This window comes from Ostreococcus lucimarinus, chromosome 3, assembly GCF_000092065.1.
Source record: "Ostreococcus lucimarinus CCE9901 chromosome 3, complete sequence".
In the NCBI taxonomy this organism is placed as follows: Eukaryota; Viridiplantae; Chlorophyta; class Mamiellophyceae; order Mamiellales; family Bathycoccaceae; genus Ostreococcus; species Ostreococcus sp. 'lucimarinus'.
In genome coordinates this window covers 892,919-919,320 of record NC_009357.1, presented here as the reverse complement: position 1 = coordinate 919,320, position 26,402 = coordinate 892,919, and the positions used below count along the sequence as shown (strand labels likewise).

The 26,402-nt window shown below is 60.3% G+C and overlaps 12 protein-coding genes across 12 annotated transcripts; 6 read left to right on the top strand and 6 right to left on the bottom strand.

Moving 5' to 3' along the window:
- Window positions 1-32: 32 nt before the first annotated feature.
- Window positions 33-9,160, top strand: OSTLU_30879 (predicted protein; the record flags this gene model as incomplete). The annotated part of the gene is made up of 1 exon (XM_001417055.1): window positions 33-9,160. One exon carries the CDS (start codon window positions 33-35, stop codon window positions 9,150-9,152), a length of 9,120 nt encoding a protein of 3,039 aa, XP_001417092.1. The 3' UTR covers window positions 9,153-9,160.
- A 57-nt stretch (window positions 9,161-9,217) lies between these two features.
- OSTLU_30878 (predicted protein) lies at window positions 9,218-9,556 on the bottom strand (the record flags this gene model as incomplete). The annotated part of the gene is made up of 1 exon (XM_001416759.1): window positions 9,218-9,556. One exon carries the CDS (start codon window positions 9,554-9,556, stop codon window positions 9,218-9,220), a length of 339 nt encoding a protein of 112 aa, XP_001416796.1.
- Window positions 9,557-10,127: 571 nt separating this feature from the next.
- On the top strand, window positions 10,128-11,498 carry OSTLU_30877 (predicted protein; the record flags this gene model as incomplete). Its single annotated transcript, XM_001417054.1, has 1 exon — window positions 10,128-11,498. One exon carries the CDS (start codon window positions 10,128-10,130, stop codon window positions 11,496-11,498), a length of 1,371 nt encoding a protein of 456 aa, XP_001417091.1.
- Window positions 11,499-11,743: 245 nt separating this feature from the next.
- On the bottom strand, window positions 11,744-12,301 carry EBP3501 (predicted protein; the record flags this gene model as incomplete). The annotated part of the gene is made up of 1 exon (XM_001416758.1): window positions 11,744-12,301. The coding sequence occupies one exon, from the start codon at window positions 12,299-12,301 to the stop codon at window positions 11,744-11,746; it is 558 nt and encodes a 185-aa protein (XP_001416795.1).
- A 396-nt stretch (window positions 12,302-12,697) lies between these two features.
- Window positions 12,698-14,119, top strand: OSTLU_14819 (predicted protein; the record flags this gene model as incomplete). Its single annotated transcript, XM_001417053.1, has 1 exon — window positions 12,698-14,119. One exon carries the CDS (start codon window positions 12,698-12,700, stop codon window positions 14,117-14,119), a length of 1,422 nt encoding a protein of 473 aa, XP_001417090.1.
- Window positions 14,120-14,229: 110 nt separating this feature from the next.
- Window positions 14,230-14,991, bottom strand: OSTLU_30874 (predicted protein; the record flags this gene model as incomplete). The annotated part of the gene is made up of 1 exon (XM_001416757.1): window positions 14,230-14,991. The coding sequence occupies one exon, from the start codon at window positions 14,989-14,991 to the stop codon at window positions 14,230-14,232; it is 762 nt and encodes a 253-aa protein (XP_001416794.1).
- Window positions 14,992-15,555: 564 nt separating this feature from the next.
- On the top strand, window positions 15,556-16,509 carry OSTLU_4189 (predicted protein; the record flags this gene model as incomplete). Its single annotated transcript, XM_001417052.1, has 1 exon — window positions 15,556-16,509. A coding segment is annotated over one exon (954 nt), but the record flags the coding sequence as incomplete, so codon positions are not given.
- Window positions 16,510-16,969: 460 nt separating this feature from the next.
- Window positions 16,970-17,698, bottom strand: OSTLU_6929 (predicted protein; the record flags this gene model as incomplete). The annotated part of the gene is made up of 1 exon (XM_001416756.1): window positions 16,970-17,698. A coding segment is annotated over one exon (729 nt), but the record flags the coding sequence as incomplete, so codon positions are not given.
- A 495-nt stretch (window positions 17,699-18,193) lies between these two features.
- On the top strand, window positions 18,194-18,700 carry OSTLU_8345 (predicted protein; the record flags this gene model as incomplete). The annotated part of the gene is made up of 1 exon (XM_001417051.1): window positions 18,194-18,700. A coding segment is annotated over one exon (507 nt), but the record flags the coding sequence as incomplete, so codon positions are not given.
- Window positions 18,701-18,803: 103 nt separating this feature from the next.
- OSTLU_14816 (predicted protein) lies at window positions 18,804-19,679 on the bottom strand (the record flags this gene model as incomplete). Its single annotated transcript, XM_001416755.1, has 1 exon — window positions 18,804-19,679. The coding sequence occupies one exon, from the start codon at window positions 19,677-19,679 to the stop codon at window positions 18,804-18,806; it is 876 nt and encodes a 291-aa protein (XP_001416792.1).
- Window positions 19,680-20,356: 677 nt separating this feature from the next.
- Window positions 20,357-21,418, top strand: OSTLU_30869 (predicted protein; the record flags this gene model as incomplete). The annotated part of the gene is made up of 1 exon (XM_001417050.1): window positions 20,357-21,418. One exon carries the CDS (start codon window positions 20,357-20,359, stop codon window positions 21,416-21,418), a length of 1,062 nt encoding a protein of 353 aa, XP_001417087.1.
- A 139-nt stretch (window positions 21,419-21,557) lies between these two features.
- Window positions 21,558-26,021, bottom strand: OSTLU_30868 (predicted protein; the record flags this gene model as incomplete). Its single annotated transcript, XM_001416754.1, has 1 exon — window positions 21,558-26,021. One exon carries the CDS (start codon window positions 26,019-26,021, stop codon window positions 21,558-21,560), a length of 4,464 nt encoding a protein of 1,487 aa, XP_001416791.1.
- Between the last annotated feature and the right edge of the window lie 381 nt (window positions 26,022-26,402).

The following is a 26,402-nucleotide window of genomic DNA, read 5'->3' as shown; positions in this document are numbered from 1 at the left end:
CGCGCCGCGCGCGCGGCGCACGATCGACGCACATGATCGGCGCGCACACCATACTCGCGCCTTTGCTCGCGCGCGCGCTCAATCGCTACCTCGACGGCGTCAATTCCGACACCCTGCGCATCGCCCTGCTGCGACGAAAACTTTCGCTGCGAAACGTGTCCGTGAACTGCGACGCGCTCAATCGCGAGCTGAACCTGGGGATAAAACTCACGCGAGTGCGCATCGAGACGATCGACGTGCACTACGCGGTGTTCGGGAAGCGAGAGGAGACGCTTCGGGTGCGCGTGGAAGGCGTCGACGTCGAGGCGGAGGCGCCGAACGACGACGAAGAAGACGAAGACGACTCGGGTGATGGGGTCGACTCGGATGCGCTGCGCGAACGACGGGACGCGAGGGAGAAAGCGATGGAACACATCGCGAGCGCGATGGAGACGCACGCGCGAGAGATGGTGAAAGGGTCGGCGTGGTCCAACGCGTGGTTCGCGGCGGCGTTTGAGCGTTTATCGGTGGAGTGTCGACGCGCGAGCGCGACGTACGCGACGAAGGCGACGGGTTCGGGGCGGGAGGGTGACGTCGGGCGATTGCGAGGAAGCATCGAGCGGTTTACGATGAAGAGCGTAGGGAAGACGTCGAGCGCTCGGTCAGCGGAGGATGACGAGGACGCGAACGACGGCGAGCCAGAGCGAAAGAAAACAAAGACTTCCGAGCACGACGACGACGCGGGCGACGCGTCGTTCAGCGGAGACGCGATGAAGCGCGTCGAAATAACAGGACTGTCGCTCATCGTGGATGATGGTGAGACGTCGGGGCAGCACGATGTCGTGGGACCGAACGGTCGCGTGCGAATGGACGTGCACTTGCGCAAACGCGCGCGGCGCGCGAGATTCCTTCGCCCGAAGGCATCGAAATACGTCGCGAAGATAGACGTTCGAGACGTTCTAGAAACGAATATTAGCGCTTCGCAGGCGCAGATGTTGCTTTTGGTGCGCGATGAGATTGATATGTGGACGAAGAGAAGAGCGCACGGCGAACGTAGACCAAAGACGAAGAATCCCGTCGATTGGTGGAGATACGCCGTCAGGGCGACGGTGCCGCGCGGAGAGCACCATCGCGCTCGAATGCTAGATAGACTTAGACATGGGCGCTCACAGCTCGAGGCGTACGTCGAGGTGTGCGTCGAGCGCAAACGTGGGCAGAGAATCACGATGCCTGAACATTTACAAAAGTTTGAGACGAGGCTCACGGCGGATGACGTTGAGCTCATCACATCGCTTGTCGAGCGCAAGGTGGCGAGTCTTCAAGAGACAGAAGATGATATGATGGATAGCATGTTTCCTTCGTATCACTCGTCATACAGCGCCGCGGATATATTCGACACCAGCGGCGATGATGCGGAGGAGACCGCGGAGCAGATAAGAAGAATGCCAGAGTCAAAACAGACGTCAACGAGTCTCACGAGCTATCTCTATGCCAAGAGCACGAGTTACATCTCCAAAGCTTACAACTATGTCAACGTGTCATCAAAATATGCGTCGGCATCAGAATCAGTCGGTGACTTTGAGCCAGAAGTATCTGTGGAGATTCCCGGCGTCTCGATGACGATTCGAGACGCGGCGGAGAATCGATTACGGTTCACGGCGAATAACATATCACTGGCGCATGGTGCTCTCTTCGCCGATGACGAAGGTGTCGTCAGTGAGACGCAGATACACGTCGATCGCGTGCACGCTGAGGACTCGAGCTCGGGTGTTGCTGAGGATATGATTTGGTCTCGAGAAACTGATGGCGAGCGAGCGGTTACGATCAAGTTGAATCCGAGTGCGTGCGCGACGCTGGACGTGCTCGTAAACGTGCACGTGAAGATGGCGCCACACGGTATGGCTATTCGACCGTCAACGGCCAAAGTGCTCGCGGGTTTCGCGAGTATCAGAGATGGACCTTACTGGCAAGCACTACGAAGAGCGACTTTGGGGTTGAACAATCGCTCGCCAGAGTGCAGGTTGAAGATGATCAAGCTCCTTGGCGACGGGATACAAGCGATACCTGTGCTCGTTGAGATCGATTCACCCTTACTTGTCGTACCCGCTCAAACTGCACCGCCATCGATCGATGTGGAGACGTCGGCTGCGTTGGCGTTTGGCGCGGAAAAGATTGTCTTTTGCCAGGAAAACGGTTCGCGATCACGCGATGATGGATCGTTTGATCGATTGGTAGACGAAGCTTCAGCGATGATGGATTATGCTTACGATGCAAAGGAAGCGTGGCGCGCCCTGGAAGAGTTGTCTGAATTTGTTTTGCAAACTCGTAGTTTCGCACACGTCGACGGCGCGTGGATGACCGCGGCAAACGCCTCCGCTGCTATAGCTGAAGGAGTGAAACTTACTGTCGTGAACGATGCGACAATATTCGATTCCGATGTGACGATGGTAGACTTGGAACCGATCGAACTCAACTTCGATCCGGTAAGCGTCGCGGCGGTGGTTCACGTGGTCCAAGCCTTTGCAGACGTCTCTGTACAGACAACTGCGAGTTCGACGCCCTTCGCCGTGGATTCTGGGCTTCGATTCAACTTAGAAAAGATCGCGCTGAATTTGAATAGCGCATCAGGCCGAATGCATTACACGGTCACGGACATCAGTATCGCCACGAAGGGTTCGAGCGACGATTGGAGGATGAAATCAAGCGTAGGTACGGTATCTGGCGTGCACATGGACGCTGATTCGGCGCAAACAGAAATTGTGCGTTGCTCGCCGAAGGACTCTATACTGAAAGCTCACGTCTGCGCACGAATCGCGGGTACGATCGAATTGGGAGCCATCGACGTAAGAGTTACGCAAAATGTACTCGAAACGCTATCAGAGTTTGCCCGCCTTACGAAAGACGTCAAGAAGTTCTTTGGTGAACGTCTGCACGTCGCGAGCCCTATTCAGAGTCGTTCCGTCCGTGGTGAGTTCGACAGGGCGTGGAGTTGTGTAGCGACGTTCGATATCGCAGACTCGTTGTCACTATTTTTACACGGCTCCATTGAACCCATGTCGTTCAAGCTCTTTGAAGAGTCGGGCGAAAAGGAAGCGGTTGCGCTCACGACGCGTGCCATGGAGATTCGAGGCAATGCCTCGCACGTGGAACTTGAGCTCCCTAGAATGTTACTCTCTATTCTCAACGCCGAGTTTTCTACTTCATTACTCGATGTCGAGGATGTACATTTTACTCATTCTTTCGGGAGCGCCTCAAACGCGGCGAAGGTGCAGGTGGGGAGTATTGGCGCTGAAATTACCCCCACAGACGTGCGGCGACTGGTCGTCGTCTCGGAATCGATTCCAAAGATGCCCTCTCTGACTAAGAGTTCACCTATAGCTTCTCCTGGGATCACTGACGCCAAAGTGTTTTCAATTCCTTCCGTCGACGTGAATGTGAAACGAATCAGGTTGAGCGCTAGAGAAGCGGATGAAATTTCGTTGACGTTTTTCGACGTGACGGGGCGCGCGAGTCCGCGAGAAGACGGCCATCTCGCTGAATTACGAGTGGACTCTATTGATCTGCAAGTTTGCACACGCAAAAGTATCGAACACCCGACGACGTTGCTTCATATATCGAGTGAGTCCGGTGCGGCTGTCAAAATGGATGCCATGTACGCCCAAGGCTCAGTAAAGTCCGAGTTGCTCATTGGGAAAGGCGATGTCGAGTTCAACGCGCCGTACATCATTGCGGGAACGAGTGTCTTGCATGGCGTGAGACAGGCAATGCCTGTGTTGACCGCGTCGACAACGACATCTGCACCATCGATATCACCTTTGTCTTTAACTCTCGTGTCTGCGAACTTTCGCACGGAAACTTGGACAGTACAACTACCTTGGCGTTCAGAGAGCGAGCGCCATGCGCCGCTGCGTATCGTACGTTTGAAGACTCGGCAATCGGGTACTTTGAATGAGTTCACTGCGGGATCTTGCGTCAATGCGACGTTCACACTGGATGAGTTCACGCTTGAGACAGGATACTGCAAGGATGAAGATGATCTCGAAGGTTCATCAATCATGTTTACGCTCGCCGAAGTTATTGGACTTTCGAGTAGAATGACTTTGCCGCCCACATCTCCTGAACACTTTGCGCGCAAAGTCGTGCCGAAAATGGACGTTACTGTACATGAGATGCGCGCACGCGCAAACGAAGTTTCTTTACACTTGATACAAGAAGTTTCGGCGCTGATCCTCGCGCAACCGGCAACTTTGAACGCCATAGAGGCGTATGATCAATTGCCCTCGAGTTCAAGCCCACACGAGTTCGATCTTTCCATCAACGTAGAGTCCATGAGTGCGTGCCTGGAACACGCACAGGTCCACATCGTTGTGCCAGTTTTGCAAGTCATGATGACGGACGCGCGTGTTGATGTTAAGAGCTCGAGCTCTGGCGTGGATGGAAGCGCATCGATGGATGTAGAGATGGACTACTTGCATCCAGTGAAAGCGGCTTGGGAACCCATTCTTGAACCCATGCGCGTTTCGACGTCAATCAAGCTCACGCCAGAGTTTCTATTTGAGAGTGTCAACATCAACGTTGCGGCTGGGATCGAAATAACAATGTCGCATAGTGTCGTCGAAGCGCTTCTCAAGACGCAAATCATCGCGCAAGCGGCGCAAGCGCCCATCGCGGATCTCGAACAGTCGACGACTTTTGGACCTTGCACTTATCAGATGACGAACGCCACTGGATTCAACGTCGCTTATGCGCTCACGTTAGTTCGTGGTGGCGAAATCACGTCCGCCGGGGCGGGTAAAACTATCGCGGGTGACACAAACGTTATGCACTTTGAGCGGCGCGAGGAAAATCGTGCGTGCAAAACCAACCGCGTCATAGAGCGAGGGGCCTCGTACTGGGCATCGCCGATCAATGATGACGATGAAGATGACGGCGCGAGCGTGCGCCATCGATCGGAATCGACGCAAGAACGCGTTCCTCACGTGTCGCTCGAATTTGAAGACATCCAGGTCGACATAGACGAGGCAATTTCTCTCGACACCATTGGCGAGGAGACGAGCTTGCTGGAATACGAAGCACAGATGGTGGACGGTTCCTGCGCGCGTGTCATCGCGGAGATCGGCCCTTGCTCGAACAAGGTGAATCGATATGAACTATTGCTTCGTTCGGACGTCGCAATTTTGAATGGCACGAACGCCCCGATCGTGATGTGCTTTCAGCAAAGTGCGACGCTGCCGGCGACGATTTTCGGCCCGATACTTCCCGGCGAAAGTGTGTGGCTTCCGATACCCCTGCGCTTAGCTAAAAACGTGCAATGGCGCGTGGTGTCGCCGGATGAAGATTTTGGAGAAATCTCCGTGGATGAGGTGGATGATTCTGAAGCTTCCGCTGGGTCACCTTTCCTCAGCCCGCTCCATCGTTCGAAAACCAACGCCACTCCACGCTCACCCTTTGGGGACGCGTTCTGGCGACGTCGTCACAATTGGAGTACCTTTGTCGCGTTTTCTGATTTGGTCGCGAAAGAAGATGCTATCGAGGCATCGCTTTGTTCGGTGACGAAAGAACATAGTATTGCTTCGTCTGATCCGTACACGTGTGCGTTCACGGTGACTCGCGACGAGACACTCAAACGCGTGCAGCTGGCGCTGAGCGCGCCGCTGAAATTTGTCAACACGCTACCGCTGCAGATGGTGGTCACTTGCCGCGCTAGGAATGCATTTGGCCATGATGCGCGCATAGAGTCACATGTGGTGAATCCGGGTGAGTCGACTTTATTCACAGCCTCTCACCCCACTTGGTCTGCTTCGGTATCTGCACAAATCGTTGGATATGCGCCGTGCGAAGAGCTCGTCGTGCCGGAATACACGATGGCTTTGAAAAACGCCAAGTGTCAGGCAAACGGTGAGATTTACCATGTTGATCGAGATACGAAAAGGATTCACGACGGAGGTGACAAATCGTCTTCACAAGCCGTTTCCTTGCGCTTTACGTTTTACATCGATGAAGCGACGCAGTCACGGACCTTGTACTGCGCCGCGCCACTCGTCGTGCTGAATTCAACATCCTGCGCCATCGTGCTCGAAGACATGCTCTATGGCACTGAGATGGAGGAGTCTGTGCAGAGTGAAATCGAAGTTTTCGAGTCAAACCCCGATGCAGAACGCCAAGGAACGAACTCACCGCTTCCGAACCGTCTCTTCATAGAAGACGCTGAGAACTTTGAGACTCCCCCGGCGCCGGCTTCTCCTTTCGCTCGACTTGCGCAGAATCAAGCTTTGCCGTCTCTTCGACGTATGAGTTCTTCGACGAATGTGTTGTCACAAACAAGCCCGTTGTTGATGCGACAGTCGTCGTTGCGATTGAATGCCGATTCGGTCACGCTTCTCACGCCATCAACGCCCGGACGCCAGACGGTATCGACGGACCACGGCGTGGACTACGGCGTCGACGACGAGGATTCACTGGATCAACGCGCGACCGTTCTCGGTAGTTCAGCGCATTGGCGCAAGTCAATCAAACGGCGTCCACGGATTCGTATTCGGCTCAAGTCTTCAAGCGCGTGGAGTCGCCCTTTTAGGATCGATCCGACGGGTCTGCCGATTGAAATCAGGCTACCCTCAGACGCCGGCTCAGATGTTTGCGAGCATGTATTCGTCGTGACTGCTTCCATGGTTTCGACCGATAAATTGTGCAAGACGGCAAAGATCATGATACGACCAAAGTTTCTCATCAAAAGTACGCTAGACGAAGCCGTTTGGATCCGACACGGCGGCACGGAGAGCGTGGATTTGTTGCAGCCCCGCTCGGCGACGCCGCTGCGTTGGTTTGACATGCGCTCCAAGGTGCCCAAAGTGATCATGTTCAGACCGGAGAAGGGAGTTTTCGAATGGTCTAAGCCAGTGCATGTGCCTGAGCATACTGCTTCTATACTGAAGATGCGTCACCTCGGCGGAGATAGTACGTTGCACACGGAAACTATCACGGTCTCGATTCTAGAAAACGACGACGGAACGTTTGACATTCGCATCGCGCGGCCGACTGAGATCGACGGCGCGCTCGGAATGCATTCCATCGAGAACCACTCGAACGCGTCAATCTGGTATCACCAGCTCGGTGCCGATGATGCGCGCGCGACGCTCGCGCCCAAGGAGAGCGAAGAGCGACTGATTGAAGACTCGTCTCTTCCTCGCGCGCTCGTCATTGGGTACGGCGATCTTTCGTTGGGCGAACCGATTTCGCTTGACATCACTCGCACTCTGTCGTATAGCGTGGTGACGACAGACAAGCGGTGCTTGCGCGTGATGGTAACGAGAGAGGGACCGATGTGCTCTGTCATCATTGAAGACGCGCTGAGCAGTCGCGTCGCAGATACGCCCGAGCGCCCGCGACTATCGACGAAGACGCCCCAACGCCCCGGAGCCCCCGTCAACGTGTCGTTCAAGTGTGGTTGGATTGGTGTGAGTGCGATCCATGGACACGAAGAGTTGCTGTACGGACGCGTGAGTGGTATTACGGTGAAGGTGCTCGCGGACGGTTCCGAGTTCAAGAGCGCCGTCCGCGTGCACAGCGCACGAGTCGATCACACAAGCAGCAAAGCGAAACGACCAATCGTGTTAGCCATACCCGAGCGGCATCAAAGCGCCCGAGAGGCACTCGAGTTGCAGGTGCACGGACGGGTGCAGAAGTTGAATGGTTTACCCGTCATACGTTCGTTGAAGGTTGATTTGGCGCCAGCATTCGTCGATTTACACGATGAATTGATTGAATCCGTGCCGCGCGCCATCGCGCCGTGCGTCCGTCACGCAGAGTTGCTCTTGCCTCCTGCGAAACCGACGATAAAAGCGAACGGTGCACGTAAGCGCAGCTTGGAAGGCGAAACTGTGGGCGCGCTTACGTCCGTATACTTACAAGAACTCATCATAAACGATGTCGAGCTCGTCCTGTCGTTTTCTCGTTTACCCGGATTACCGGTCGCCGTACGAGCGTTGGCCGGCGTTGATCGCGCGAATTTGCGACTGCGAGGCTTTCACATGAACCAGCCGTCACTCATGGCGGCAGATGTCAGCATGATGGCCGCGCGTCATTTCGCTAGGGAAGCCGTCATCGTCGCCGGTTCTCTTTGGGCGCATAACTCCTTACTCGGCGATCCGCGCCGGCTTTGGGATGAAATCATCGAAGCTTTCGATGAGATGCATCAAGGTTCGGCGACAACCGCGTTGCCACGAGTAATAATGGCACTCACAGCTGCGTTTGCGCATTCTGGAGAGACGGCGCTATCGCAAGCGCGTGACGTCGTCGATGGTTGGCTCGAAGCGCTGGAAGTCGCCCAAGCCAGTCGGCGATTTTCGCTTCGACCGAGAAGACTCGGCACGGTCGAAGATCTCGAGAAGCAGGCGACGGTGACGTTTGTGGCGCGCATATTTGACACTGTCGGTCGCGTCGTCTTCGATGTCATCGATGGACCACTGCATGGCCTGGAACTGGCCGGCGTGAGAGGGTTGGTTGAAGGCTCCGTCATCGGCTTGATGAGCGCGTTGACGCGCGTTTTAGCCGCCGCTCTGGATGGCGCCGAGCTCAGCGCGAGGCGACTTCGACTTTTCACGGCGGCGAAAACGTTCGAAGGGGAGTACATGCGCCCGCGTCGCCCGCTTCCCACGTCATACATGGACCCCATACGGCCGTACCATCTCATAGAGGCCATCGGCAGGGAGACGCTCGCGAAACTCGCTTCGAGCGAAAAACGAGAACGATTCGTCGCCACCGCTTCGTTGATGTGGCCGTCGCACGATATGTGTGTTTTGACGGGTGGGAAACTGCTCGTCGTTCATCGATCGGACGTCAACGCGCCGTACGTGCGCTCGAGCGTGAGATTTGTGGACATCTCCGGCGTCCTTCGCGACGGGAATCGCGTCTCCGTGTACGCCGCGAGAGCGGAGCGATCGACGCGCGTGTCCCTCGCACAGACGCAAAGCGTGTTCGCTCGAGCGTATGGATTCGCGTTCGGGTGGATGCATCGAGAACAGGATCAATCATTCCACGACGTCGATGAGACTTTCCGCGGCGAAGACGCGGCGACGCCGACGTCGATCGTCGTGCGATGCGCCGACGAAGACGCCGCGCGTTGGCTTTCGAGCGCGCTCTCGCCGTTCGTGAACGCCAACGCGAAACAAAATTAGTACAGGCAGTAGAACATTAGTAGATAGCGGTGGAATTTAGACACGCAAAGCGTTCGCGATTCGAGCTATCGCGCGTCGCTCGAGTTTTGCGCGGCGCGCTTCGCCGCGTTCTTCGCCGCCAACTCAACCATCCACTGCGGTTTTTCCGCCTTCGCCGGCGGCGGCGCCGCGACCACGGGTTCGCGCACCGCGCGTCGCTCGCTCTCCACCTCGCTCGCCTCGCCATCCGCCTCCGCGCCCGAGCTCGTCGGATCGTCCGCCGCCTCCGCCGCCGCCGCCGCGCTCTTCACGCCCACCTTTTGCAAAACTCCGCGCAGCTCCCCGAGCGCGTCGCTCATCCCCGGCAGCGTGTGTCCCCGCCTCGGCGCGCTCCCCCGCCGCGGTTTCCCATCCTTATCGAACATATCCTCGAACGCGTCGTCCTCCCCGTCGTCGTCGTCCCCCTCCCCCGCCTCCCCTCCCCTCGCTTTCCTTCTCGCCGCCGCCTTCGTCGCGCCCTCGACGTCCCGAAACGCCTCCCCCGCGTGCGCCTCGACGCGTTCGAGCGCCTCTCGCAGCTTCACCGCGCAGTTCCCCGCCAGCGTCGCCCCTCTCACCGCGCCGAGCGCCGGTCCATCGTCGTCGTCGTCGTCGTCGCGCGCGCGTCGCGCGTCCCTCGATTTCGCCTCGCTCGACGCCTCCGCGAGCGCGTCCGCGACCTCGCGAAGCGCGCGCGCGACGCCGTCGATCTCCCGCGTCGTCCACATCGCGTCGTCGCGTCGCGATGCGTCGATTTCGCGATTTCGTTCGACCGTTACGATCGACGCGTCGGCACCGCGCGACGCGGATGCGCACAGAACGCGGACACGCACAGAACGCTGAAAGACGAACGCTAGTTAGACTCTCGCGATGCGCGTGGCGCGGCGTCGCATGGTGCGCGCGGTGCGCGCGTTCATCGCGTTCGTGACGTGCGCGCGCGAGACGGTGGACGAAGCGATGACGGACGCCAAGGTGCACGCGATGATGGACGACATCGCGGGATGGAAGCGATCGACGGGGAAGATGCGACGCTTGCTGCGACAGATGCGCGCGCTTCGAGCGGCGATCGCGGGAGAGGTGGAGACGACGTGGGGGAAGCTGACGCACAGGACGCGCGGGACGTTTCTGAGGGAGAGCCTGCCGCGGCTGTGCGAGTTTAAGGAGCGAGAGGCGCAGATCGCGGCGTTCGGGCTGGTGCAGACGCTGGCGCTGCACGATGATTGCGCGACGGCGCTGGCGACGAAGGAGATGTTTAAACTGTGCGTGGCGACGATCAAGGGGAAAGATAAAGAGCGCGCGGTGGCGGCGAGCGGGGCGCTGACGACGCTGGTGAATCACGACGATACGCGGTTTTTAGCGAGCGACGAGGGGCTGGATAAGAGCATGACGGCGCTGATCACGGAAAAGGGGTTAGGGGTGAGGGTTAAAAGAAATTGCGTGGTGACGTTCGCGAGAATCGCGGATGATCCCGAGGTGGCGTCGCTGATGAGCGCGAAGGCGCCGGAGCAATTGATTAAAAACTTTCTCGACTTCGTCGATAAGACGGACGACACGGACACGGAGAAGTGGGCGCTCATCGCCATCGCGCGTTTGGCGATGAACGACGAATTTAGTAATTTGATGGAGAAAAAAGGTTACGTGCCTTTTTTGTTCGAACTCTCGAGAGATAAGATTCCGGCTCGGAAGCTGGCGGCGGCGCTCGTCATCGCGCACATGGCGCGCAACAAGGATTTGCGCGAGACGCTCGTCAAGTATCGCGCCATTCAGTTGTTTTGCACGATTGCGATGAACACGTCGGAACGAATCGATATGGCGGAGATGCAATTAGTCGCCGCGCTCGGGTTGAAAAATTTGGCGTCGAATTTCGATTTGCGCGCGCTCGCCGGAAAAACGGGCGCCATTCAGGCGTGCATCTTCATGTTGCGCAGTCCGCAGCAGGAAGTAAAGCGGTTCGCCGCGCTCGCGATCGCAGAATTAGCGCTGTACGAGCCAAACGGTGAGCGCTTTTGCAAGCAAGGGGCGTTAAAATGGATCATTCAGCTCGCTCGGACCGGGGACGTGCGCTCGGAAACCGCCGCCATCACCGCGTTATCCAACTTGATGTTATCGCCCGGAAATCAGTCCATCATGATTGTCGAGGACGGCACTAAGGTGGTTGATTATTTGCAAAACTCGCGCAACCCTCGCGTGGCGCACCTCGCCAAGCAGCTTTTGAAGCGTTTGCGCATGGCAAAGCTCCGCGCGGCGTGCAAGTTCGCCGCGCGAATGAAAGCGACTGGGAACGCACTCATCGACGCAGGCATCGAAATCGGCGAAGGTTACGAGTAGTGACGGCGATCGACGCACGGATTCATTGTGATATAGCGATAGAATATTTCAGACGTGCCATTTTTCGGTGGTGTGCTGGGTGCTAATCGAGCGATGGAGTTGCTTCGTGCTACTCGAATTATCTAAGGGTGAACGGCGCCGTCTTGCTATAAGTTCGCGTCGCGCGCCCGTCGCGTGCTCAGCGACGGTGCCGCGCGCGCGATTTCATTTGTACATTCAATTATTCGATGCGCTCATTTCGCGTTTCAAACCTCGCCCGTAATCTTGCTCAATCGACAGTCGGGACACCGCCAAACGTCGAGCTGCGAAGCGCTGGATTTCGTCTCGTTGACGCACTCGGGATGGAACCAATCGTTACACTGATCGCACTCGACCATGAACCGATCGGGATTATACGGCTCCGCGCACTTACAGAACACCGGCACCTTCTCCGGTCGGAACTCCCCCCGCGAGCTTCGATACAAAAACCGAGCGTAAAAATCAAACTCCGTCACCGCCTCGAGCTCTTGATACTCCCGCAGCGACCACACCTCGCACTTCGCATCGATCGTGTTCACGCTCACCCAATCGTAGTGATCGCTCGAAAACAACTCCTTCACCCCGTGAAACCGTTTCCGTCCCCCTCGCGTCTCTTGCGGTCGATAATACCAGCACAACCGCGCCTTCACCGCCCCGTTCTCCACCGCCACGCTCACGATGCGCCCCACGTACCGCTCGTTCGCCCCCGGCGCCTTGACCAACACCGCGTCGTTCACCTGGAACACGTCCCCACCGATGACGACGCGCGCCACCTCTCCCGTCATCTCCCTCGGGTCGCGCGCCATCGCGTCGTCGCGCCGTTCCGTTTCCGTCGAAGCGCGTTTCGAAATCACCGCGTCTCTCGCGTCGTCCGTTCGCGTCCGTTCGCGCCTCGCCGCGCCGCGCCGCGCGCGCGATGTCGCCCCGCGACGTTCGCCGCGCGCCGCGTCGCCGCGCGCCGCGTCGCCGCGCGCGTCCTTCCGCGGCGCGCGCGACGGCGCGCCGCCCGGAGACCGGGCGAGGACGCGGTCCGTGTTCATTCGAGTAACATCGATCGAGACCATCGATCGAGACCATCGATCGATCGACGGAACGTCGATCGATGTCGATCGATGTCGATCGAAAGTCGACACTGCTCGACTCGACGGCACCGACGCGCGCGACGACGCGCGCGCGGCGACATGACGCGCGCGCGCGACGCGTGGCGAAGGTTTATCGCGCGACGCGCGCGAAAGACGACGCGACGGGCGAAAACGAAGGCGAAAGTGAAAGTTGAGGAAGAGACGGGAGGACGAGGGCGCGACGACGACGAGGACGCGTCGTCGGGGCGGGCGTCGACGACGACGACGAGCGCGACGAGCGAACGCGAACGCGAGGGAATCGCGAGCGAGGGGTTGGTGGAGGATTTCGTCGAGGCGCTGCGACGGGATGGGACGCTGGCGCGGTTGGAGAGAACGGCGAAGGAGATGCGCGCGGACGCCGAGAACGGGTTCGAGATCGGAGGCGGCGAGGGAGGGGAAGACGACGAGACGGCGACGAGGAAACTGTTGGCGTATCTGGACGACGACGCGCGCGTGAAGTATCGGTCGGTGACGATGACGATGGGCGAGGCGCTCGAGGTGGTGCCGCTCGGGCGGATGTCGAGCGCGCACGCGACGGCGCGATTGGACTCGACGACGTCGGGATCGGCGGCGTCGGCGCGCACGTCTTCGGAAAGTTCGGGCGCGGCTTTGCTGCTCGCGTGCGCGATCGATGACGCGAGCGTTGATGGCGGTGATTGTTTGCACCGCGCCGTCGTCGTGGGGGGTGAGACGCCGAAACTGAGGCGCGTGAACGCCATGCGTCGACGGAGCGCCGATCCGGCGACGTTGAGCGAGAGCTCCGATTCCGAATCGCCGACGCGGACGTGCGTGACGCCCGAGCGTTCGGGCGTGAAATCGTTACGAACGGTCTCGTCGTTGAAGCCGTCATCGCTCGGTACGCTGCATTCATCCGGCGACGTCGACGAAGATTCGTCGTCGCCCGAAGAAGCCGCGTGGACGCCGAGGGAAATTGAAATTTTTCCGCCGCGCGCGCGCGCCAGCATCCACGACGCGCTCGGCGACTTTTCGTCCTTCACCACGAATGAGGACGAAGAATGCAACCAAGGCGACGATGACGACGACGTGTGGCGACGAATGTTGACGTATCGTCTTTCCAATCTTCCACGAACGTCTCGCGCGAGAACGACGCCTTCGCAGACGATCGGCTTGAGTTTTCTACGATGGGTCGACGCGGAAGCACAAGCCTTGGACGGTGAAGCGAGTCGTCACGCGTTTCGAGCGAACACGATCGAGCGGGAGGTTTCCGAGCAGACACTTCGACTGACGGCGGCGATTCGACGCGTGCCTTCCGAGCGCTTGCAAGGCGCGTTGCTCGAGCTCCATCGGCTTTCGCTCGACTCTCTCCAACGCGAATGCTTCGTTCGGCAGCTGGAGGCGCAGCGCTCGCGGCTCGCCGCCATTCTTTCCGACCCGCGATTGCGTCGAACGCCCGAAACGGCGAGCGATGCGTTCGACTACGTATGCGCGCTTTGCCTCGAAGGCCGCTTGAGCGCGCGATGAACGAGAAACGAACAAACAAACAAACGATGAATGTGTGACCTATTTGCCGACTACAAGGATAATGTAAAGCAACGCGAGCGATAAATGAGTGCGAGCACGTCGCGCTCGGCTTAAGAATCGTTAAAGTGCACGCCACCGGCGTTGACGACGACCCAAAACGTCCCGAGCATCAAAGAAATGATCGTCACGAACGAGAACACGATGAAGAATTGCCCGAGCGTCGGTCGCGGCAAAGACTCCAAAAACGACGTCTTCTCTTCCACCTTCACCGCCGGCTTCTTCGCCACCGGCTTCGCGCCGTACAGCGCGGCTTCCGGTTCGTTGAACGGATTCTTCGCCGCGCTCGCTCCTCCGAACGGGCTCTTCGCCGCGCCCGGCGCCGCGGCGAACGGCGACCGCGCCTCCGCCGCCCCGAACGGGCTCGCCGCCGCCTTCGCGCGCGTCGTCGTCGCGTCCCCGCTCGCCGCCCCGCCCTCTGTCACCGGCGTCGCCACCGCCCCGAACGGACTCGCCGGTTTACCCGTCCCGTCGCTCGTCGCCTTCTCGAACGGCGACGCCGACGTCCCCGGCGCCTTCTCGAACGGCGACGTCGCCCCCGTCTTCGCGTCGAACGGCGACCGCGCTCTCGGCGACGCCGCGTCCCCGAACGTCGACGGCAGCGGTTTCGGTTTCCACTTCTTCGACGCGCGCGCCGCCGCCGCCTCGTCCGCGTCCGCGTCCGCGTCCGCGTCCGCGCGCGTCGTCCCGTCCCCGGTCGCGCGTCTCGCGATCGCGCGTCGGCGCACCGCGCGCGTTCGCGTCGCGCCGCGCGCGCGCGCCGGCGTCGCGCGTCGCGCCGACGCCGACGCCGTCGCGCGCGCCGTCGTCGACATCGTCGCGCGTCGCCGTGTGCGCGCGTCGTCGTCGGCGTCGGCGCGTCTGCCGTCGATATGTACACTGTTTGCCCATACGTGAGACGAATCGACACGAATCGACACACGGACCGAATGATCTTATCCACTCGCCGGCGACGCGCGACGCGAGCGCGCGCGACGCACACCGCGCCTCGCACGAGCGACGCGCGCGAAGACACTCGAACTCGATCATGTCCGCCATGTCCACGGTGCGCGCGCGCGAGCGATGCGTCGACGGGGGCGAGAGACGCGACGCGATGGGGCGCGAGACGATCGGGGCGGCGGGACGACGCGCGCGCGGCGCGGCGACGGCGCGGCGGGAGACGGCGGCGAGGACGCGCGGCGACTGACGAACGATGGGAACGCGGATCTTTACGACGACAGATGAACGCGGCGACGCGCGCGCGATGCTCCGCGAAGACGCACCAAGCGACGAAGCGACGCCAAGCGGCGAAGCCGGTGCGCCGGGACGTGCGAGCGCACGAATACGGCGCCTCGTCGACGTCGTTCTACACGACGACGGAGAAGCAAGACTCGTACCCGAGCCTTGAAAACATCTTGGGTAAGCACTGCGCGGACGAAAAGTTGCGCAAGGTGATTGTCGAGATGCTCGATTGCTGCGCGGATATCACCGAGGCGTTGCGCTCGGCGCTCGTCACCGTGGAGGGGAGCGCGAACACCTTTGGTGACGCGCAACTTTCCGTGGACGTGATCGCGGATAACCTCATGTGGGATTGCGTGAAGAGCTCTGAAACTGTGGCGTACGGTGCGTCCGAAGAAGAGCCGGAAGTTGTGCAGTGCAACCCGAACGGCGAGTACACCGTGTGCTGGGACCCGCTCGACGGCTCCTCCATCGTCGACAACAACTGGGCCGTCGGTACCATCATCGGTATCTGGGACTCGACCTCCGGGACTGGCGCCGACGGTTTGCTCGGTGCCACCGGCCGCGACCAGCGCACGTCTCTCGTCGCGCTTTACGGTCCGCGTACCACCGTCATCGTCGCCCTCGACGACGGCGTCTACGAATTCTCCTACGGCTGCACGCCGGAGGGTTGCCAACTTCCGGACGGCTCCTTCGAGCCGTGGATCTGCTCCCGCATGAACATTAAGATCAACGAAACCTCCAAGATCTTCTCTCCGGCGAACATGCGCGCCGCGCAAGACACCGAAGGCTACAAGAAGTTGTTGGACTACTACATGGACGAACGCTACACGCTCCGCTACTCTGGCGGCCTCGTCCCGGATGTGTACCAGCAATTCACCAAGAACCAAGGTGTGTTCTCCAACCCGACCTCCGCCAAATCCCCGGCCAAGCTTCGCCTCGCGTTCGAAGCCGCGCCGTTCGGTTTGCTCGTCGAAAAGTCTGGTGGTAAGACGTCTGACGGCGTCACCGGCGGCTCCGTTTTGGACGTCCAAATCAACACCGTTGACCAACGCACCGCGCTCTGCATCGGCTCCGCCAAGGAAGTCGAACGCTTCAACGAGACGGTTCTCGGCAAGTAAGCGTTTCAAATCAAAATTTGAGCGTGCGTGCGACGTGTGATTAATACATTTCTCTACTTCTAAAACTCCCTCCTCTCTACACCAGCCCCGGCGCGATGAGCTGCGAAACGACGACGCGCGTGTGGCCCGATGCGGCAGCGTGCTTCGCGTACTGGACGAACACGCGTCGCTCCTCATCGTCGCCGTTCCTCGCATCTATCTCAGAGAACACATCCGACATCAAATTTATCACCATGTTCATACCCGCCACTGCCTCTTCCTTGGTCGCCGCCAACTCGTGATTCGCCGACGCGAGGAGGCGAGCGAGCGCGCCGTTTTCCACCTCTCGCTCTCGCCGTTCCGCGAGAGTTTTCGCGTCGGGCCCAAAGTATCTGTGCCACCATGGTCGTTGTTTTGCCTTGGCGAACTCCTTCTTCGTCTCGACGAGCGTTCTCAAGTACTCTCGATCGCGACACCTGAAGAACGGATTGAGTCGACGCTCGACGCGAAACGACGACGGCATCGTGCTCGCGCGCTTATGCCGGTGCAACAGAATGGCGAAAAAGCAATTTGCCGTGATTTCATCCGCGACGTCGATCGCTTTAGCGAACCGTAAGTTGGTCTCCATGTACTCGTGCCCGCTGAACACCAAGCAATCGTCCGAGACGTCGGCCAGACGCTCGTGAAGATTTTCGTAACAATCCTTGGCGTCGCCGTGGAAGAACGCCCCGACGCCGCCGTTGATGATGGCGTCTCCCGTGAACATCGCCTTGACGTCCGCCAGCGACGGCGCCGTCTCGCCATCGTCTTCGTATTCCTGCCCTAATAATCCATAAACCACGTGCCCGCGCGTGTGACACGGCACGTGCGTCACCAAAAACCGCGTCCCGCGCCCGACTCGCACGACGTCCCCGTGCTCCACGCGCGCGTTCACCCCGTGACACCCATCTCGCGCGTGTCCGTACACCTTCATCGCGACCGCACCGTTCTCCTCCTCCGCCATCATCGCCACCAACCTCCCGTTCCCTCCCGCGTGATCGTGATGCTTATGCGTCGTCAACACCGTCGTCAACCGCGCGCCGATTTTCTTCGCGCACTCCAGCGTCGCCTCGGGATCCGCGGGATCGATCGCGCACGCCTCTCGCGTTTCCGAATCCACGACGACGTACGAATAATTATCGTTCATGAACGGCACGCTCACTATCACCGACTTCCCGCCGCACGCCATCGGCGGGTGCGCCGTCGAGTGCGTCCCGCCGCCTCGCGTCATCGAAACCGCGCCTCGATGCGCCGCTCGCCCCAGCGCGCTCGCGTACACCGCGTACGCGACGTCGAACGCCCGCGCGCGCGTAAACCGCTCGACCGGCGCGGGCGTCACCGCGCGCACCGCGTAAAGCGCGCACAGCGCGCACGCGCACGCCGCCTGGACGACGGACAGGAGCGCCGCGAGCGTCAATCGCGCGAGGTCCTCGCACGGCGACCGCGCGTACGTCTCTTCGCGCGCCTCGCCCTCGAGCATCGAGCGCGGCCCCGCGGTGCGCTCGCGCGCGTCGTGATTCGCGTCGTCGCCGCGGTCGTCGTCCGCGCTCGCCGCGACGCGTCGCAGCGGGTCGACGCGAACGAGCGACGCCATCGGCGCGACGGCGAGTGGCGGCACGTTCGGGCGCGTCGGAAGCGCGTCATGGCGCCCACGACGGCGGCAACGCGCGCGAGGCCGTTCATCCTCGTCACCGGCGTCCCGGGCGCGGGCAAGACGACGCTCGCGGACGCGCTGGCGACGCGAATCGACGCGAAGAGGATCGACGTCGGGGCGCTGTGCGCGCGCGAAGGTTTTCACGGCGCGTACGTCGAGGACGCGGACACGCACGAGCTGGACGAGGACGCGCTGTTGGATCGCATGGAAGACCTGCTCGAGGGGCACGCGGCGCGAGGGGAGGCGTGCGTGGTGGATTATCACTCGTGCGAGCTGTTCCCGGAGCGGTGGTTCGACTTGGTGACGTGCCTGACGCTGGTGGACGACACGGCGACGCTGTACGATCGGTTGGCGGCGCGAGGGTACTCGGAAAAGAAGATACGGGAAAATGTGGAGTGTGACATCTTTCAAGTCGTCGTGGAGGAGGCGAAGGAGGCGTACGAGGAGGTTTGGGTGCGAGCGAACGCGAACGCGGACGCGATGGAGGCGACGGTGGAGGAAATCGCGGCGTGGTGCGAGAGCAGGCAAATTTCGGGGTAAAAGTAGACTACGGGGGTATGAACCCTAAAACTATGATAATATTCATTCATTTCGTGCGCGTGTGCACCGTCGCCGCTCATTCGGGCACGCGAACGCGCATGGGCGGCACGAGTTGCGCGCCGGCGTCTTCGTCGGCGGCGATGCGCTCCGTCTTAAACGTCCCCACCGAACGCCATTCGCGACGGATTAAGAACCGAGTTTGGTTCACGAGCATGCGGCCTTTGTTCGCGCTGACTTTATCGCCCCAGGCCAAGGTTTTAAAGTACAGCGACTCTTCGCCGAATTCGATGTCGCCTCGCCGCAAGCCGCCGACCATCTTCAGGTTGAACCGCAGCGTGTCACCGTCAATGCTCCACGTGCCCGCTTCAAACTTCGTCGGCGTGAACGCGCCCGTTGCGATGGGTTCGACGACGCCGTTGTCTTTAAACTCGATGGCGATCGGACACACCAAACGCATGCCGGATTGCCCCCACGCCGGGGGCATCCAGGTGCCCGATTCTCGTCCTATGTCCGCGTACACGCGCCAACGCGTCCCCACGAGCGCGTCAGGCTCCGCGTCGGCGTACGCGAACCGTCGCGCGAGATTCTTCGACACGTCTTCCGACCGTCTCTGCGCCCGGCGCACGCTGTACACCACTCCCCCTATGACGCTCCATTGAAACGCCGCGCTCGCCGCCCGTCGCGCGTCGAACGCCCCCTTCCTCCGCGCCGTCGCCCGTCTCGGCGGCTCCGTGTACATCATCGCGCTCTCGTTCTCGCCCTCGCTCGAGCTGCTCAGCGTCACGGGAATCCCTCGCTCGGAATCTTTCGCCGACTCGCTCGCGCGTTCGCCGCTCCTCGCGCGTTCAAAGTCTCGCAGCGACTCAAAGTCCTCGCGCTTTATCTCTCGCCGCACCACCGTGCGTCGATCGGCGTACGCCCGCACCGGTCGCGCGTGCGTCGTCGTCGCCATCGCCACCGTCAGCGCCGCCGCCGCGCACGTCGCGCGCCGCGACGCCGCGTCGTCATCTTTTTTCGCGGCGCGCTCGCCGTCGCGTCGCCGCGTCGCGCGTCGCCGTCGCGCGTCGCCGTCGCCGTCGCTCGCGCGCGCGCGCGGCGCGTTCGCCGTCGCCGTCGTCGCCGTCGTCGCGCGCATCGCGCGCGCTCGACGCGGCGCGAAGTGCGTCCGCGCGTCGTCGTCACTCATCGACGTCGATGCGCGTCGTCGCGTCGTCGCCGCGTCGCGCGACGCCGCGTCGCGCGCGCGTCGCGCGCGACCGCGCGCGCGGCGCGTCCTCGCGCGCGTCGCGTCGCGACGACGACGTCGTCGTCGAGCGCGCGCGCGACGACGCGCGCACCGATGCGCTCAGCGGCGGTCGCTTCGACGACGCGACGCTGCGCACGTGGGAGTCGCGCGCGGCGTGGTTCTACCCGCGACTGACGCTCGTCGGCTCGCTCGCGCTCGGACTCGCGCTGTCGCTGCCGAGCTCGATCGGCGACGCGGCGCGGAGCGGCGGGAGCGCCGAGGCGACGGCGGCGCTGCTGGAGAACGCGGGCGGGCTCGCGGCGTGCGCGACGCTCGCCAAGGTTGACGCGGATAAGCGGAAGAAAGATCTGGAGCGGTTGCAGCGAGAGCTGGCGCTGGGGAAGATGACGGTGATTCAGAGGAATAAGTTTCGGGAGGAGACGAGGTTCGCGCTGGGGGAGCTGCGGGACGTGGCGCGCGTCGCGGTGGTGTACGGCGACGCGGCGAAAGTGGAGCGAGATTTGATGGCGGCGACGCCGTATCGACGGCGGTTGGAACAGAGTCGGATTTTAGTCGTGCCCGTGGTCGAGCGCGAGAGCGCGGCGGCGACGTCGGCCGTCGCGGACGTCGGACCGGGACGGTGGGAGCTTTTGAAGGACGTCGTTAAGGCGTTTCCGGGCGCCGGCGCGGGAAGATGGCTCGCGTGGCCGACGCGAAACGACGATTGGAGCGGGTATTTCCGGCGACTGATGGGTGACGCGGCGGCGTCGGGCGGGTACTTGACCATTTCCACGAGCGGCATGATTCGCGGCTCTGGCGTGGGCGCGCCGAATTGGGATGTTTTGTTGAGCACGTTTCCTCGGAACCGGCCGGGGAACAAACAAGATGAAGAGGCGGAGAAAGCGTGGAAACGCGCGACATTAGATTCGTCCGAGGCGCTCACGTCGAAGGAGGAAGGCACTCGAATCGCCTCGGGCGGTGGGCGCGGCGCGATTTCGCAAGCGCTTCCACGCGACGTGCCCGAATTGAGCGAAATCGTCGCCATACACGAAGGCTTTTATCGCGCCCTGGGCGAGGGCGACGAAGAAGCGATGGCGGCTATTTGGTCAAAGAGTAAGACGCGACAGAGCGCGCTGGCGCCGCTTGTCGATAAGGGTGCGCGTCTCGATGGATGGGACGTTGTTTTGCGACCAGATCGCCGACCGCAGGGTATCATAGTGAGCGACCTCGACGTGACGATCGAAAAGGGCCTCGCAACGCTCACTGGATTAGAAACCGTCGCCAATGGCGCGACTCTACTCTGCACGCAGACTTTCGAACGCGATGACACCGATGGTGCATGGATAATGACTGGTCACACGACGATTCCGTATGGCGCCGACGTCGTGGCGAAGGTCGTGTTGCGATGCGACGCGAGCGGCTGCATCGCTTTGCCGGCGAAGTCTGTCGCGTCGAGCGTGCGTTGATGGTGTACAAATTTCAATTCAATCGTTCTAGTGTAGTGTTGTAGCTATCTACGAGCTCCGCGCGGAGCTTTTCGACGTAACGCGACGTTTAGCATTTTTCAGCGTTCGTCGACGTTTACGCCGTTCGCAGTTTGTGTGTTCAATACAGATCGTCGTCATCGTAATATTCGTCATAGTGAATTTCGCCGCCATGTCGTTCATGGCCAACTCCTCCTTTGGTTCTGTCTTCAATCGTGGTTTGCAGTGATCGAACGTAATCGTCAAAATCTTCGACTGCGATGGACGCGAGCTTCAATCCGACAATCTTTTCGCCAAGCGTGGTCTGCGCGCGCATCACTTTCAAATGAGTTTCGCGAACAGTTCCTTCTTCCGTGGCCACCATACCCTTGAATTGGTCATTTATCTGATTCCATACCGGTAACACGGCGCCGCAAATGAGCAGATCGTTCCGGAAACGTTTCCCGGCGTCGCACATCCGCCTCCCTACACCCTGCTTACACGTTTTGCCGTGCACACACGTGGATTTGAAGAAGTCATACCAAAAGTTCCACAGCTCACGAAAACGAAGCACGCCGTCAATATCGGTAAGTTCTACTCTCTTGTAGTTTGCCTGCAAGTTGTCCAGGTCCATCTTTGAAGCGTTGAGCTTATTCGCACGCGTGATCTGCATTTGCGGATTCTTGATCGAATTTTGATTCTGCTGGCCCATGTTCCTAATTTCATGCGCGTAACAGACGTTCGGTCGGTTCGTCTTGGCCATAGTCCCGTACGTCGCGATGTAGAATCCACACAGTCCACGCTGGTTTGATCCTTCGAACAAGGCCTCTCGATTCTCTTCGTAATCGCGCATCATGGCGCACACTTGACGATATTTAACGCCGGAGTCGCTGACCACTAAGCGAACGTTGGTCTCAGCACCAGATGTCGGACACTTGTGAACAACTTTGTTGTGTTCTGGCTTTGAGACGATGCTCTGACCGGTAATATTCGTCACGCCCGAGTCATACTTGCCACGTTGTTTATGATCCTTGATGACGCCTTCAAACGTTTGCGTAAAGTAGTCGAATGCAATTTCTTGCATTTCGATAGGCATCCCGAGAAGACGATTCAAAAATGTGGAGATCTTCAGACCAGAATTTTTAGTTTTGTTGCCTTTGAGTGTAAACCTCCCGTCGCCATTGTCTTCGTCGGCGAGACCGACTTTCACGAGCTCGCCTCGAATGATGTTGATGATGGCGTCAAGCTGCGCCTCCGTGTACTGCACAGTCGGCATGGGATCGGTGTCGCGCTTGAGATCAGAAATCATGCGCTTCAGCGCTTCAGAGCCGTATGCGTTATCTATGTCAAACGCTTGCAGACTTTGGCCGGCGCCGAGCGCGCGTCGATCACCCTTGAGCAAGGCGCCGAGCGAAAGAAGACGTTTGGCTGCACTGGACGCGAAGCGTCGTTCGCCACCGCACGGCGTCATGAGAATGCGATAGAGCGGAGCACTCGACTGATTCGACCGGTGAGAACGACCGAACTGCTGAATTGCCTTATCAGCGCTCCAGGGAAGCTCAAGCGTCATATGGCATCGTCGACGCTGATTTTGGACACGTTTATCCGCCTGGAGAGAAATACCGGTGCTCGCCGCGTCGGAGATGATCGCGATGAGTTTTTCACCTTGTTGGAACTTTCTCTTCTCGGTCATGTTCATCAGCTTGGCGTTCGCGGCGTCCGTATCGTCCATACGCTTTCGAGTCATAATTTTGCCGTTCTCCTGTCGGACCTGATGCAGCTTTCGGCCAGTCATCTCGGCGACGTGCTCGTGTCCACCGCAGAGCGCGATGAGATTGTCGAGCGGATTTGGTGGAAGCTGCAACGAGTCGACCGCTCGAAGCAAAAGAGCGCGGATGTGCACGAGATGCTGGTTTTCGACGTCATCGTCAGGTAATGGTTCGTCCATATCCGAGAGCTCTTCTCGCGCGCCGTCGCTGTCTGAATCTTCCGCGTCTGCGTTGGCGAACTCGTCCTTAAGGTTCACCGGCGCGGCGGCGCGGCGGCGATCTCCTTGAACAGGCTCGGGTTTCACTCGGACAACACCTGCATTCGCGCGAGGCGCGTCGCGCGGTGGAGCGTGATCTGCTGGAACGAAACGGCGTAGTCGTTCAAGAGCGTTCACGGCCGGTTTGGGCGGATCAGGCGCGTTTGCCCGGGAAAAGTGCATCCCAGAGCCAGAAGCGACGGGAGCGTCGGGACGAGCCGGCGCCGGAATATCCATAGTATGCGCGGCACCACTGAGTATCTGACCGTTGCGCGCGAACTCTTCTCGACGTTTCTGCACACTTGAATTGAAAGCATCTCGCGACTCATCATCTGAAGAAGTAAGGTCTATCTCGATGATGTCGACGTCGCGAATTGCGCCGGCAACCTTCTGTCGCGGATTGGGCGGCAGATCCGAACCATCATCGCTCCGAGAAGATCTCTTATTTCCCGACTGTGAAATCTGCTGACGATTTTCCACGAGCGCTTGTCGTTCTGGCGGTGGACTCATCGGAGGCGGCAAATTTTCATCGTTCGAACTCGGCGACGGCGCCGCGGCCAAAGCTTCTTCAACGCGTCGACGATTCAACTCTGCCAGCTGACGTTCCTCAGCAATCAGACGATCTCGTCGCGCCTGCTCATTCGCAGCGTTTGCTTCCTCCATGCGCTCGAGATCGCGTATCTGAGCCTCGTTGACCCCATTTCGCGCGCGTCGTTCGATGTCGTCATCCGTCAAATCTAGAAAGTTGCCGGCGAGTTTGGCCGCCTCTAAGCGCTCGGCGAGCACCTCGTCCAGCCCTTTCTCATGCACGACTTCGATGTCATCATCCCTCGCCGCGGCACCAACCGCGTTCGCAGCTGGGACGTTGTCATCAAGCGGATTACGACCAAGCACTTCGACGATGGTTTCTTGCGAGCACCACGTGTTGACGACGCGCACAACATCGGCCAAAACAGTGTCCCAAAGTCTGGCGTTGTTCGCAGACGCGCGGCACGAAGTTGTGGGGAAATTGTTCTTGAGATAGTTCGTGAGCATCTCAGCGGGAGAGCTGACGAAGTCTTCGTCATCTTCATCGTTCGCTTCGTCAGCCATGCGCGTGAGGCTGGCTTCACCAGTGCTCTGAAGTCCGATCACAACAGCCAAGTTTTCCTGCGTGACGGCTTTTCGAGCGAGCTTCGCGAGTTCAGGAACTTTTGCGCATAGCAACATCTGACGGTAAAATCGCTGGTGCGTCGCCCAAAACAATCTGTTGAGCGCTTTGGCGCTCTTCTCGTTCGCGGTCACCCACTCTTCACCGCCCATGCCGCGTAACTTGGAAATCGCTTCGTCAACTTTTTTGAACAAGACCCACAACTCGGTGCTACGATTGTACATCATTTTCAACTCTTCCGAAATCGGACAATCGACGAGTTCAAACTCCGCCTGCTCGTACGAAAGCGTCCTACAAAGATAGCTTCCCGTGGCCTTGAGCCCGCACGCGAACATCTCCAACGCACCCAGACCCGCGCTCTCGAGCTTTTGCAACATGTCGAATGTGTCGGCCCATCCAAAGTGACCCAGGCGCGTCATGTAGCCCAAATTCCTCGGTTCGCTCGCGCCGGTGGCGGAGCAATACAGCACACGCGCGTCCGGAATCGCGAGTTGCAGCGCCACCACACACAAAGCGGTCTTGGTCGGTTTGCCACCCGAGTTGTACAAGTTCTTGGCCTTGTGACATTCGTCAAAAACTATGAGCGGCCCGCGCTCATCCTCCTTGAGCCACGTCACAAACTGCTCCAGTCGGCTGTTCTTGGTGATCATCTTCAGAATCTCGTCATTGTTCGAATACTTGTCCTTCTTGACTTTCGCCGTGCCCTGCGTGAGCAAAGAGTACGTGGAAAACACGACGCCCGAGTCGAGGTGCTCGCTCAAGTCTCCGCGCGGCATCGCCGCGGTATTTTTAGGAATCACCTCAACCTTTGGTTTCGCGTTCAAATCGTTCAAATCCCGCTCGGCGTCGTACCTCAAATCCGCGCTCGTGCTCACCCACAGCACCCGTCTCCCTCCCCGTCGCACGTGTTCGTACACCAATCCCGCGATCTGTCGTCCCTTCCCCACGCCCGCGCCGTCTCCCAAGAAAAATCCCGCCCTTTCATTTCGCTCTCCCGGCAGTCTCTGCTCGTGTCGCATGCACGCGTACGTCACGCACTCCATCTGCAGCGCGCTCAGTCCACCGCTGTCGCACAGATCCCGTATCCCGTGTTCGTACGTCGGCTTCGGCGGCGCCACCTTGGCCAGCGTTCCCGTCTCCACCACCGGATCCGGATGCGGTCCTCCCGCGATCGTTCCGTGCGTCGGCGCGTACCGCTCGTACTCCGCGTCCCTCGCGTCGCCCTCGCCGTCCGCACCGCTCGCGTCCAGCGCGTCGACGCGTCGTCGCGCGTCGTCCTCCTCGTCTCGCGGTCGAGCCGCGTCGACGACGCGCGCGCGCTCTCTTCGCGGCGCGCGCGGTTTCCGCTCGCGTCGCGCCTCCATCTGCCGCGCCGCCAGGCGCTGGACGTAGTCGCGCATCACCTCGTCGTCGCCCGGCGCCGCGCGCATCGCGCGCGCGTCGAACGCGCGACGACGTTTGACGCGACGCTTGAAATTCGAGGCACCGCGGCACCGCGCGACGCGCGCGCGATGCGGCGCGAGACCGTCGCGTGCGCGATCGAGACGGCGGCGCTCGCGGTGCGTCGCGCGTCGCGCGTCGACGCGACGCGCGCGGTGATGGCGGCGCGCGTCGCGGGACGCGCGATGACGGTTCGCGGCGTCGAGGACGCGCGCGTCGCGGGCGTCGTCGCGGGCGTCGCGCACGTCCTGGGCGCGTGCGCGTGGTTCGTCGCGGCCGGGGCGTTCGCGGGAAGCGCGCTCGGCGCGGGCGCGCGCGCGGCGGCGGAGACGGCGCGCGGGACGTGGCGGGCGGCGCGCGCGCTGAGCGCG